The sequence below is a fragment of the Anomaloglossus baeobatrachus genome, chromosome 6 (genome assembly GCF_048569485.1).
Source record: "Anomaloglossus baeobatrachus isolate aAnoBae1 chromosome 6, aAnoBae1.hap1, whole genome shotgun sequence".
Taxonomy (NCBI): Eukaryota; Metazoa; Chordata; class Amphibia; order Anura; family Aromobatidae; genus Anomaloglossus; species Anomaloglossus baeobatrachus.
This window is the reverse complement of record NC_134358.1, coordinates 135,862,014-135,876,154: the sequence shown is the minus strand read 5'-3', so window position 1 is coordinate 135,876,154 and position 14,141 is coordinate 135,862,014. Positions and strand designations below refer to the sequence as shown.

General features: G+C 44.1%; 1 protein-coding gene across 1 annotated transcript in view; it reads left to right on the top strand.

Annotated features, from left to right (window-relative positions):
* RP1 (RP1 axonemal microtubule associated) overlaps positions 1 to 14,141 on the top strand; it is a 752,859-nt gene that overhangs the window by 539,178 nt on the left and 199,540 nt on the right. Inside the window, exon 44 of the mRNA XM_075316343.1 lies at positions 12,211 to 12,469. Within this exon, the coding sequence (XP_075172458.1) occupies positions 12,211 to 12,469 (259 nt within the window). The remainder of the gene's footprint in view (positions 1 to 12,210; positions 12,470 to 14,141) is intronic.

Here is a 14,141-nt window from a genome sequence, read left to right as displayed (position 1 = left end):
GATCCCCGGTTCAAGACAAAATTTGGCAAAATAATTCCTGCCATAGAAATGGACGCACGTATACAGGAGTATCTGCAGAAGGTGGTACGCAATCTTAAATCTGCTTTTACACTAAACACCAGTGCTGCACAGAGTGAATCTCAACGCTTTGTCATGGATAGGAGGAAATGGTCTTTTACTTGTCCACATCTGAGGGACCAAGGGCTGGCTGCTGTGCTGAGATGGCGTTGAGTACGGTGTCCCTGCAGAGTTGCACTTTTGTTCATATACCAAAATGAGTTGAAAAAGGACAGATGCTGGTGGAAAGGGGAACAGGTGTGTTGGAAAGGGGAAAAAAGTTTTTGTCCGTGGATTTGGTGGTTAAGCAACAGTAACATTTGCTGAAGAAACACCATCTGTTACAGTGGGACTGGCAGATTTGGATAAGGTGGTATATACTATGTTACCGCTATATACCGAAAATTATTAAGAAAAGAAAGAGAAAGGTATATATCCCCATCAGCAGTCAGTGTCCACCGTGCTCCCAGATGGAAAAGGAGAGGTTGGCAACTGGAAGGTTTGGTGGAGGATACAGAGCTGTGTGGCTATGAAACTAATAGTAGCCTGAACCGAGTTAGACGCCATTCGGATCTGGAGACTGGGAGCCCAGTTAGCGTCACAGGGTCCACATGCCCACCCAGCCCAGGAACTCCCTGTTAACAACACAGGGGCCATTGAGTACGCTGACCGTGTGCGTAGGGGCCACACCTGTGGACAGCAGGTGCATCAGCAGCAGCAGGCCTGTTAATGCCACTGGGCTGCACAAGCAGGACTGGTAGGACAGGAGCTGGTCTTAACCGTTCTGCGTTACCAACTGTGGTGGTGGCCTGCATCGACACCCTATCCCTGCCTACCTCTGGCCTAAAGCCGCAATGGGTTCAACACATGGAGGTGTGCTCTTTCGGAGCATAATAGAAGACTGCGCACCTCCTTGTTGGCTCCAGCCCCTTTTATAACCTGGGTCCGCCCCAAGCCAGGGTGAACCACAATGCACCTCCTGGAGACAAAAGCAGAGTGACACGTCATGAGTGGCATAACTAGCGTCCTATTTGGAACCGCAACTTCAATGATGACCTCATGGCTGCCATGACCCAAACACCTCACCAGTCATTGTCTGACCATCAATAATGCGGTGACAAGTCATAGGGGCGGGCCTCTGCAATCTATTTGGGAGTGGCCTGGCCACATTGTCAGGACACCTGATGCCCTGTGGTCTATATGGGACCCCCACATCAGGGGCAGGGCCAAAGAGTTCATTACTGGACATAGTCTCTGATGCAGTAAGTGCCTGAGCATGCTCAGTAGCATGAAATACAGTGTCTGAAAAAAGACTATCAGCTTTATGGTGTCTAGGCACAACACAGGACCTAGACCCGGCACGGAGTGCAAGTACCTGTGCAAAGAGGCTTTTCGCACTAAGTGTGGGAGCATGCGCTGTATCCCGAAATGAAGACTTAGCCTCAGCAATGGCACAGTCAGGCTGAGCATACTCACTAGGCGAAACACTGTAGTTAGGCTGCGGCTGGGGTAAATCGGCACACGCATGCGCACTAGCTGCCTCTCCACACTTAGACGTGGAGGAGAAAGCAGCCAGCTGGACAACCCAAGGCACAGCCCTAAATGGCAGCTGACGCCTGGGCGCAAATGAAACCGCAGCAGGCTTCAGGTTACAGGTTTTGTAACAACAAATACCATCCAAAAGAACAGGTGTACTTCTTCCCATGGATAATCTGATATGATCCTTTTTTTCACGGACACAACCATCACTAACAAATGTAGATGAGGCCAAAACAGCAGCTGCTTCAATGGATCTGAAGTGCTCCATAAAGTGGCCTCTCCTCCACCCCAATTTCAAGATCCCAAATACTCCATTCCTCTGTGGTGTCAATCCAATCGCACTTGCTTCTTAACAGCTCTCAAGTTTCCACCAGCCCTGCTGAGTATGGGGTAACAGAGATGGTTGAGTTTGCATAGCTGTTCAGTCGCACTATAGCCTGGGAATCAGAGGTCTGCTCCAAAGCTGCAATGAGTACAGACAAGGAAGTTATTATTATTTTTATTATTATTGATTTATAGAGCACCATTGATTCCATGGTGCTGTACATGAGAAGGGGGTTACATACAGAATACATATACAAGTAACTATAGACAGACTGGTACAGAGGGAAGAGGGCCCTGCCCTTGCGGGATTACATTCTAAAGGATTTTTGGGAGGAGACAGTAGGAGTGGTGTAGGTTGAGCGTCAAGTACATATGGTGATGGTGTCATTGAAGGTTATAGTCATTTCTGAACAGATGAGTTTTCAGATTCAGTTTGAAGCTTGCGGTTGTAGCAGATAATCTGACGTGTTCAGGTAGCGAGTTCCATGAGACAGGGGAAATGATCTGCGCAGATGGCCAGAAGCTTTGTGAGTGGGATCCAGGCCCCGATGAAGAAGGTGCTGAGCCTAATCTACACCCTCATTTCCAAAAAGTAAATCCTCCTGGTGGAGACAATGGGGAACATGATGAGGAGCACAGATACCTGATTGGAATGACAACTTTACTATTCAGTCAGGGCAGGAAGAGGTTGTCTCGGAGGACTCAGGACGAGGGGAATGAAAACACACAGGGTTTTTGATGAGGTTGGAGACCACACTTACTGTCAAACCAAAGTCAGCCAGTCGATGAGGTCAGCAGAGGAGGTAGAGGAGGATGCTACTGACGACGAGGTTACGTTGCGTCTTCCTGGCCAGAGACAAAGTACTGGAAGCACGTCAACAACTGAATCCTGGACCACAACTTTGACTCTGAGCAGAAGTCGTGTTGGCTATGCAGGTCGCATGGGCTGTAAGCCTGTGGCCTGTGAATTTTTGGACATCGCAAAGGATCACCCAAGTCATGGAATCTGTAAGATTTGTCAACAATCTGTAAGTAGAAGGCAAAAACTCACACCTTTGAGTAGTTCCTCCATGAAGTGTCACATGGATATGAATTGATAGCGTGAAGGTGTATTGCTCAGCTTTAGCCACTGTCAATGCAACATGCTTATTTGCCATTGCATGCATTGTTGCAGACTACACACAAGGGGCTGCTGTTTTTTTGGATCTGCCTTTGTTTGGTCACTATAGCAATATCAAATTGCTCTTTGGATGTGGACTTGGAGATGCTGTCTATGAACAGAAGGAAAAGCTAAAGGTGTGTGTTACAGCAAGGAGCCACCGCGGAAACACTTCGTTCAATTGTGAGGGGAGTCATGTTCTACTTTGATGATGAGCCCCGTAATGCCAGTGAGCAGCATCCTGTGCCACAGACCAACATTCTTACAGTGCTGTCTATACTGTTTACCGTGAGAGGAGCGTAAAGTCTGTATTTCTGGAAACTGGACATCAGAGTACCCGGGTACGGTAGGCTGTGCCCAGACAATAATGCGGGCACGCAACACTTTGTTTTATTAGCAAAACACATATCTGTTCTGGGTAGGCCGACTATATAGACAATAAAACTTGCTGCCTCTGCACTGTCAAATTGTCACGTACAGTTTAAATCATAGAGGGACAGCAACACATGTTTGCATTCACTGTTGCTTTTCAAGATTTCCATGACTGTGTTGCAGAGCTGTGTGGTTTGCATTCACACTGTTATCATCTGCATTATCTGTGAGGCTTCAGCTAACAAGGGTATTCAGGGGGGGTAATGTGTTTTGACTATGTTTAGGTAGATAACTTGGAAGCTCTTGTGATGCGCCACTGGTAAGTCGTGTTCAAACACACACACACACACACGCACAAACACACAATTACTGCTACACAGAGGGATTAGCAGGTAGTAGGCAACAGAATAGATTGTTCAATTATTTAAATTGTATGCATGGTTCTTATTGTTTGTTTTGGTAAAGTTAAACAATCATTTATCAACCCAACTGCCTAGAGTCCTTTTCCTGTTGCCTGGTTTTGCTGCATACTGGGTAGCCCACCCTGTACACAACTTAAAATGAAGCATAAGTCGCAATGTGAATTTCACTGTGCTACAATGCGGCCTAGCGTGCCTGTGCAACCACCGCCTGCCCCATCAAGTGCATCTGCGTGCTCTTCATCCTCTGTGACTGTGGGGACAGCAGTCACACATGGTTTTTCACACTGAACTTCCACTCCTTTACCCGCAACAGGGAGTGTGATTGGCAGGTCATCACTTGTTTTGGAAGTGGAAACAGAAGGTATTGTTGAGCTGTCAGACATCGAGAGAACCATCATTGGATGCAGGCTACATTATATCCACGCCTGCACCTTCGTCACAGATTGGCTGGACTACCTGCAGTTAATAATTGCATTCCAGAAATGGAAAGGAGTGTAGAATGCACATGTGTTGTACCTTGCTTGGCAGCAAAGGAACACTAACTTAGTATTCCAGACAATTTTAGGATGGCAGAAAAAGAGTCAGCTCTTTGGGCAAATTAAATAGCGTGGCAAAAGTGGACAGATGGGTACAGGGGCCGTGTTCTGTGGGTACCAGGACAGTAAAAGAAGCCTCACTTTCTATCCATCCTAATGATCAAATGCAGCAAGGAATTCCCTGAGTTTGCTATAAAATTAGCATAGCTAAATGTGCATGAGGGTAGAATGCAGAGGTGCTTGAGATTGCTTGGCACAAGTGGCACAATAAAGGAGTCCAACAGCCAGTTCTATGATGCCACTAAATGGCAGTATTTTTTGCTATCATTATAGCTTATTAAAAACAGAGCAGAAGGGTGTCCTGCACAGGTGCTAGAAATAGCTTGGCACCAGTGGGGCACTAATGGAATACAACAGCCAGTTCTATGATGCCACTAAATGGCAGTATTTTTTGCTATCATTATAGCTTATTAAAAACAGAGCAGGAGGGTGTCCTGCACAGGTGCTGCACATAGATTTGCACCAGTGGGGCACTAATGGAGTACAACAGCCACTTCTTGTATGCCACTAAGTTTACTCAATTTTTGGTATTATAATGTCTTAGTAAGTAACAATGAGTTTGAGTGTGCAATGCAGGCAGAGGTGCTGCAAATATCTTTGCACTAGTGGGACTATACAGAAGTCCAACAGCCACGTTTAGGATGCCACTAAGTTCACTCAGTGTATGCTAGTATAATGGCTTAGTAACAATGAGTTGGAGTGTGCAATGCAGGCAGACGTGCTGCAAATATCTTTGCACTAGTGGGACTATACAGAAGTCCAACAGCCACGTTTAGGATGACACTAGGTACACTCAGTGTTTGCTAGTATAATGGCTTAGTTCTAATGAGTTTGAGTGTGCAATGCAGGCAGAGGTGCTGCAAATATCTTTGCACTAGTGGGACTATACAGAAGTCCAACAGCCACGTTTAGGATGCCACTAGGTACACTCAGTGTTTGCTAGTATAATGGCTTAGTTATAATGAGTTGGAGTGTGCAATGCAGGCAGACGTGCTGCAAATATCTGTGCACTACTGGGACTATACAGAAGTCCAATAGCCACGTTTAGGATGCCACTAAGTTCACTCAGTGTTTGCTAGTATAATGGCTTAGTAACAATGAGTTGGAGTGTGCAAAGGGCAGGAGGGTACAGTGGCAGGGTTGTGGGTCTCTGGGTACAGGAAAGGAAGCCTGCCTTTCTATCCCTCCTAATGGGGAAATGCAGCGAGGAAATCCCTGACCTAAGCTACACAGACGCTGTCATCTTGTGTAGCTGTTAAACTCTGTTTTCAGGACCTGTCACCTATGGCTCTGACCCTGCCGGTATGAGCCCTTAAAAGGACTGATAGAAAGTGCTCTCCCTAAGCTGTCCAGCGCTGTGTATGGAGCGCATACAGCAGTATCAGCGATAGGACTCAGGACGGAGCTGTGCCAGTGATGTCTGACACCAAGGACGCAGAAGAGATAATGGAGTCCGGACGGGCAGATACTCGTTTTTATAATGCAGTGACATGTGACATGGACATCCTATCACACATGCCGTTGCTTCTCTGGCTAAAAGTCCACTTAGCTGTGTGTGTGTCCGGGATTGGCTGACATGCTGGCCCTCCCCACTACACGCGCGCGCTTAGGGAAAGAAGACAAGGAAAAAAAAAAAAAATGGCGATCGCCATTATCCATACAGCAGTGATCTGAATGCGCTGTTCCCGCACACTATACACTGAAATTTCATAATAGTGTGAGTCACAGAGTGACTTACACTATTACAGCGGAAAGCCAGCTAGGAATTAGCTGGGTTTTTTGCTGCTAGAACCGTTCTCAAACGTATCTAGAACTATCAAGCTTTTGCAAAAAAGCTCGAGTTCTAGTTCGATCTAGAACAGCCCCCAAAATCACTCGAGCCGCGAACTGGAGAACCACGAACCTAGAACCGCGCTCAACTCTAAAAGGGAGTGCAACCAAATATTAGGTTGCGGGTGCCAACAATTATGTCCAGCCCATTTTTGGAGTTTTGTGTGACGTTATATCAAATTTGCCTTTTTTTCCCAGTTTTTTTGTGTTGCTCCAATACACACAAAGAAAATAAACATGTGTATAACAAAACGAGTGTAAGTATAAGAATTTTCTGGGATAAATACTTCATTTTCTGTAACAATTTCATGGTTTCCAACACTTTTGGCCATAACTGTATGTATGCTACTCTCGGGCTCCCAATTAGAGGCTCACTCATAACACAGACTGTACACTAATCAGCGTTTCCCTCTCGGCTGATTGACCCTTTAATCCTTTGTCTGTTTCAATGAGGAGAAAAGCTGAAAGACATATGTGGCTGCTGAGCCAAGAGCTAGGCAGCCGAGCAGTTACAAAACAGTAACTTAACATATATTTCCACAAATCAAGTTAAAATGGAGCCAAATGTTTCCAGCACTTTATTGAATCCATATTACAAAATAAAACTCTGTTCTGATAACGGGTACATACACAATGGTGGACAAGTATATGTGGCAACTACCGTATATTATCAGAAATAGATTCACATTATACAAATGTCAAAATATCAGTCACATTTGTCACCAGAGTGACATTACAAGTCATATTTCCCATAATCTGGTTTAAAATGAAACATATTTTAATTATTACCTGGGTATCTTTGCTCTGTTATACTAGTGCTACTCATCAAAAAAGTCATATACAGTACAGACCAAAGGTTTGGACACACCTTCTCATCTCTAGAACAACTGTTAAGAGGAGACTTTGTGCAGCAGGCCTTCATGGTAAAATAGCTGCTAGGAAACCACTGCTAAGGACAGACAACAAGCAGAAGAGACTTGTTTGGGCTAAAGAACACAAGGAATGGACATTAGACCAGTGGAAATCTGTGCTTTGGTCTGATGAGTCCAAATTTGAGATCTTTGGATCCAACCACCGTGTCTTTGTAGAAAAGGTGAACGGATGGACTCTACATGCCTGGTTCCCACCGTGAAGCATGGTGGAGGAGGTGTGATAGTGTGGGGGAGCTTTGCTGGTGACACTGTTGGGGATTTATTCAAAATTGAAGGCATACTGAACCAGCATGGCTACCACAGCATCTTGCAGCGGCGTGCTATTCCATCCGGTTTGCGTTTAGTTGGACCATCATTTATTTTTCAACAGGACAATGACCCCCGAACACACCTCCAGACTGTGTAAGGGCTATTTGACTAAGAATGAGAGTGATGGGGTGCTACGCCAGATGACCTGGTCTCCACAGTCACCAGACCTGAACCCGGTCGAGATGGTATGAAGTCAGCTGGACCGCAGAGTGAAGGCAAAAGGACCAACAAGTGCTAAGCATCTCTGGGAACTCCTTCAAGACTGTTGGAAAACCATTTCCAGTGACTACCTCTTGAAGCTCATCAAGAGAATGCCAAGAGTGTGCAAAGTAGTAATGAAAGCAAAAGGTGGCTACTTTGAAGAACCTAGAATATAAGACATATTTTCAGTTGTTTCACACTTTAAGCATTTCATTCCACATGTTTTAATTCATAGTTTTGATGTCTTCAATGGGAAACTACAATTTTCAGAGTCCTGAAAATAAAGAAAACTCTTTGAATGAGAAGGTGTGTCCAAACTTTTGGTCTGTACTGTATGTACAAAATAAAATCCATCTTTCCTAATATACCAAATAGATGGAGATAGTCTTTATGAGACACATTTTTTAAGTAATAACATTGCATTATAAAGATATTAACCATCAATCATGGTGTGGGTGAGTGTGTATGGAGTGCACTTAGGAGTTAAACCAGCTCTACACATGACAGGTGTCGGCTTTGTTATACCGCTGACACCTTCCTTCAATATCAAAGATCTTTATTAGCTCCGATCACTGCTGTTTAAGCACTTAAATACTGTCTGTGACAGTGGCATTTAAGTATATCAAAAAACTGACCAGCAGCTTCACTAAGTGTGAACTGGCGTCAACGGTAAAAAACAACACAACTACAAAAGCATATCCAGAGGCACTTAATAATATAAGGATACTTTGGCATTGCATTACTGCTCTAGGAATATTAGAAAAAAAGCATAAATATATACATAAATATATAGCTAATGTGAAAAATTAGTAAAAAGACATAGGCAATTCATTACTTCTTTAAAATTACTTGCAACAAGAGAGTCTTAGCTTATGTATTGACCAATCCATGTGAGCCCAATAAACTCGACAAGGTGATCTCATTATATCAGGAACCTAAGCTTATCAGGCTCACATGGATTGGCCAATACATAAGCTAAGCTCTGTTTTGAAATATTTCTAAAACTGTAATGCAATGTTAATGCAGCAATGCAATGACTATATCTTTTTTTTTCCTACAACAATAATTCAATGCCAAAGTATCCTTACCATATATACTCGAGTATAAGCCAGCCCGAGTATAAGCCGAGGCCCCTAATTTTACCACAAAAACTGTGAAGACTTATTGACTCAAGTATAAGCCAAAAGTGGGAAATGCAGCATCTACTTGTAAATTTCGAAAATAAAAATAGATACCAATAAAATGTAATGATGTACATCCTTGTCCCCCCCTTGTAGTAATGTTCCCATCCTTGTGCCACCCTTGTAGAAATGTGCCCATCCTGTACTAATTAGCCCATCCCTGTGCTCTCCTTGTAGTAATCTACCCATCCTTGTTGACAGTAGTAATGTGCCCCATCCTCATGCCAACTTGTAGTAATGTGCCCATCTTTCACCCACTTTAGTAATGTGCACATTCTTGTGCCGCATCCTGTAGTAATGTGCCCATCCTTGTCCTCCCTTGTAGTAATGTGCCCATCCTTTTTCTCCATAGTAATGTGCCAATCCTTGTGCCATGTAGTAATGTGCCCATCCTTGTTCCCCATAGTAATGTGCCCATTCTTGTGCGCTATAGTAATGTGCCCATACTTGTCCGCTGCAGAAATGTGCCCCATCCTTGTGCCCCTCTTGTTGTATTGTGCCTATCCTTGTGCCCAGTAGTAATGAGCCCCATCCTTGTGCCCCAATTGTAGTAATGTGCCCATCCTTGTACCCTGTAATTATGTGCCCCATCCTCATGCCCCCTTGTAGTAATGTTCCCATCCTTGACTCTCTTGTAGTAATGTGCCCATTCTTGTGCCCCATCCTGTAGTAATGTACCCATCCTTGTCCTCCCTTGCAGCAATGTGCTAATCCTTGTACCCTATAGTAATGTGCCCATCCTTTTGCCCTGTAATAATGTGCCCCATCCTTGTACCCCCCTTGTAGTAAAGTGCCTATCCTTGTGCCCAGTAGTAATTAGCCCCACCCTTGTGCCCAAATTGTAATAATGTGCCCATCCTTGTGCCCTGTAGTAATGTGCCCATCCTTGTGCCCTGTAGTAATGTGCCCCATCATCATGCCCCTTGTAGTAATGTGCCCATCCTTGTTCCCCATCCTGTAGTAATGTGACCATCTTTGCCCCCCCCCTTGTAGTAATGTGCCCATCCTTGTGCCCCATTCTATAGTAATATGCCCCATCCTTGTGCCCTGTAGTAATGTGCCAATCATTTAATAATGTCCTCATTCTGGTCCCCTTCTTGTCCCTATTATACCGTTATTCACATACACACAAAAATGTTATTCTCACCTGTCCTCCGTTCCTACGGTGTCCTCTTACCTGCTTCTTACAGACCACAGGCACATAAGCCCCCTCAGTGATCGGGGCCGGTGTTGTCAGCACTTTAGTTCACTTGAATGATTTGCTGCGCTGCAAAGCATTCCACTACAGTAAAGCACCTACGGCAGCACAGTGCACCGGACACTATCATCGAGGGTAGTTTCTTGCATACCGTGGGCACATAGACACCTTCAATGATCGCATCTGGTGAACAGGGCTGCTGCTGCCATCAGCTGTTATCACTTTATTGCAGTGGAATGCTTTGCGGCTGCAAAGCATTTAACGTATACTGCATTTAATGCATATTGTAGTATGGCGGTATATAACACAAATAACCAAACAATTTCAGGAAATGGCGTAACTTGAAGCTCATGTACCCAGATGCAAAAGCTGTAATGGGGCCCCCAGTTAGTGTCAGTTTTTAACAGCATTTGTCTTTTTATACAGGCAAAAAAGATTTCTGGGACCCTTAGGGCGGCTTTGCACGTTGCGACATCGCAAGCCGATGCTGCGATGTCTCACGCGATAGTCCCCGCCCCCGTCGCAGTTACGATATCGTGTGATAGCTGGCGTAGCGAAAATTATCGCTACGCCAGCTTCACACGCACTCACCTGCCCTGCGACCGTCGCTCTGGCCGGCGACCCGCCTCCTTCCTACGGAATTGGATTTCCAACAGTCTTGAAGGAGTTCCTGGAGATGCTTAGCACTTGTTGGCCCTTTTGCCTTCACTCTGCGGTCCAGCTCACCCCAAACCATCTCGATTGGGTTCAGGTCTGGTGACTGTGGAGACCAGGTCATCTGGCGTAGCACCCCATGACTCTCCTTCTTAGTCAAATAACCCTTACACAGCCAGGAGGTGTGTTTGGGGTCATTGTCCTGTTGAAAAATAAATGATGGTCCAACTAAACGCAAACCGGATGGAACAGCATGCCGCTGCAAGATGCTGTGGTAGGCATGCTGGTTCAGTATGCCTTCAATTTTGAATATATCCCCAACAGTGTCACCAGGAAAGCACCCCCACACCATCACACCTCCTCCACCATGCTTCATGGTGAGAGCTAGGCATATAGAGTCCATCCGTTCACCTTTTCTACAAAGACACATGGTTGGATCCAAAGATCTCAAATTTGGACTCACCAGACCAAAGCACAGATTTCCACTGGTCTAATGTCCATTCCTTGTGTTCTTTAGCCCAAACAAGTCTCTTCTGCTTGTTGCCTGTCCTTAGCAGTGGTTTCCTAGCAGCTATTTTACCATGAAGGCCTGCTGCACAAAGTCTCCTCTTAACAGTTGTTCTAGAGATGAGGTGTGTCCAAACTTTTGGTCTGTACTGTGTGTATATATATATATATATATATATATATATATATTCTGAATCACCCATCCCCTAATATAAAAGTGAAAATATAAGCATATTTGGTATTTCTGAGCTTGTGAAGTTTGATCTACCAAAATCTGAGACTAGTCCATAAAGTAAAAGTTGTAGAGGTATAAAAATGTAAACACCAAAATTACATTTTTTTTTCTTTTTTGTTATTGCCAAAAGTTACCCGAAAAATGCATTACAAAGTGATAAAACCATCTGAAGCTTGGCATGCAAAAAGCAGCTCTCATACAGCTCTATTAATGGAAAAATAAAAAAAAAGAGTTAAGGGTCTCGGAAACTATCAAACTAAAATATTTGATATTTCAATTTTTGGGGCATTTTATAGAGTATGAGACCCCTCTGACACACCAAATTAGACTTGCTGTGCTGTTGCTGATTTTTTAAAATTAACTTTTTGTGATTAAAAACTGCATCTTGTTCTACTTAAAAACAAGCTGTTGTGGCAATAAAAATGATATGGCTATTGGAAAAAAAGGAGGAAAATAATGAAAGCGCAAAAAAAATAAATTGAAAAAAAACAAAACATTCCTTTATGGACGTACTCTGATGCCATGCCACAAGGGGTAGGAATAGGACATGGATCGGGAACTGAGAAATTCACTCATAGTTGTGCCAATTTTTTGCCTAAATTTTACTAAACTTTTTCCACTTCATTTAGCAAGTTGCATTATTATTTGTTTTATGTAAACTTACTTCTAAAGGTGTATTCTTTGTTTGCTGTAGATAAACGTCTTTAACATAAAGGCTGTGGACCTCGGCATGCTGTCCAGCATACATATTGAACATAATGCTGTTGGTTATGGAGCTGGATGGTATCTAGATCAGATCACCATACAGGAGTCAGATAAGGCGGATATTAAATACCTGTTTCCATGCCAACGCTGGTTAGACACCGCAATAAATGACAAACAAACTGACTGTGAGTTAAAGCTTCTTGGGAAATTCAACAGAACTAAGGAAAAACTACTTACATCCACTGAAGGTAAATTTTAACCTTTATATTAAGACAGTAAGACCAGTAATTCAATTTTCTGTATGCTCTGTATGACCACTTCACAGTAATGCCCAGGCTCTACACTCTACATAATGCAGAAAATAAATGGTAGTTATCTGTAAATATTATACCGCAACATCCTGTCATCAGAAAGATAGTACATGTATGTGCAGAGTCACTATCAAAGGGCTACGTTAGTAAAAATCTTATAGTGCTCTTACAGCATAGTTTGCATTACTATTGAGAAACCCTTAGCTTAAGGCGGGCTTTGCACACTACGACATCGCAGGTGCGATGTCGGTGGGGTCAAATTGAAAGTGACGCACTTCCGGCATCGCATGCGACATCGTAGTGTGTAAAGCCTAGATGATACGATTAACGAGCGCAAAATCATCGTAATCGTATCATTGGTGCAGCGTCGGCGTAATCCATAATTACGCTGACGCGACGGTCCGATGTTGCTCCTCGCTCCTGCGGCAGCACACATCGCTGTGTGTGAAGCCGCAGGAGCGAGGAACATCTCCTACCGGTGTCACCGCGGCTTCCGTAGGATATGCGGAAGGAAGGAGGTGGGCGGGATGTTTACATCCTGCTCATCTCTGCCCCTCCGCCGCTATTGGCCGCCTGCCGTGTGACGTCGCTATGAGGCTGCACGACCCGCCCCCTTAGGAAGGAGGCGGGTCGCCGGCCAGAGCAACGGTCGCAGGGCAGGTGAGTGCATGTGAAGCTGGCGTAGCGATAATTTTCGCTACGCCAGCTATCACATGATATCGTACCTGCGACGGGGGCGGGACTATCGCGTGCGACATCGCAGCATCGGCTTGCGATGTCGCAACGTACAAAGCCCGCATAAGGCTCGTTCAGACCAGTGAATTCTACAGACGTGTGCTGCCCGAGTAAAAGGGGGACAGCGCACTGACCAATGTTATACATTAGGGCCATTCAGATGACAGTCTTTTCACAAGGTCCAAGTGAGTGTCTGTGTGAAAAAATTCCAGCATGAACTATTCTCTTCCATATTTCGGATGAACCTCACCTATACAAGTCTATGGGTGCATAAAAACAATTGGATACCATATGGAACATCTACGTAGTATCCAATTTTTAGGAGTAGGCATTGTCATTAGCCTTGGAAACTCAACTTTTTTGAATAAAAATGGATTTCACAAGGACATAAAATATGAACACACAGATGCCACAAGTGCAGATGAATCTTCGGACATTTATCATAAGCGCTTCTGACCTGTGCTTCCTTCTGTCTGCCATTTTACAGTGGAACTGCAATCTGGTCAGTCACTCTTTCTACATACATGCTGCCCTGGAATGATATTACTAGTCTCTCCTCCCCTTTCAGTATTTGTGCACTTCTACACATTGCTTGGAAAAGTTGCCAATGTTTCTGAAATAAAAAAAAACCAAACCTTTTATTATCTTTTAGCAATGATCAAATCTTTTAATATTCAGACTTACTGTATTTTCACTCAAAAATGTAATTTGCGGCAAATCCCAATGGAAAATACGTGTATATCACCCTGAGGTCGCCTAGTGATGTATTGAACCCCTTTTGAAATCTATAATGTAATCACAAACTTAAGACAGATGGGTAAATAACTGGCCACCCTGGGTTGCAGTGCATCAAGAATAAAAAAAAGTTGTGTTA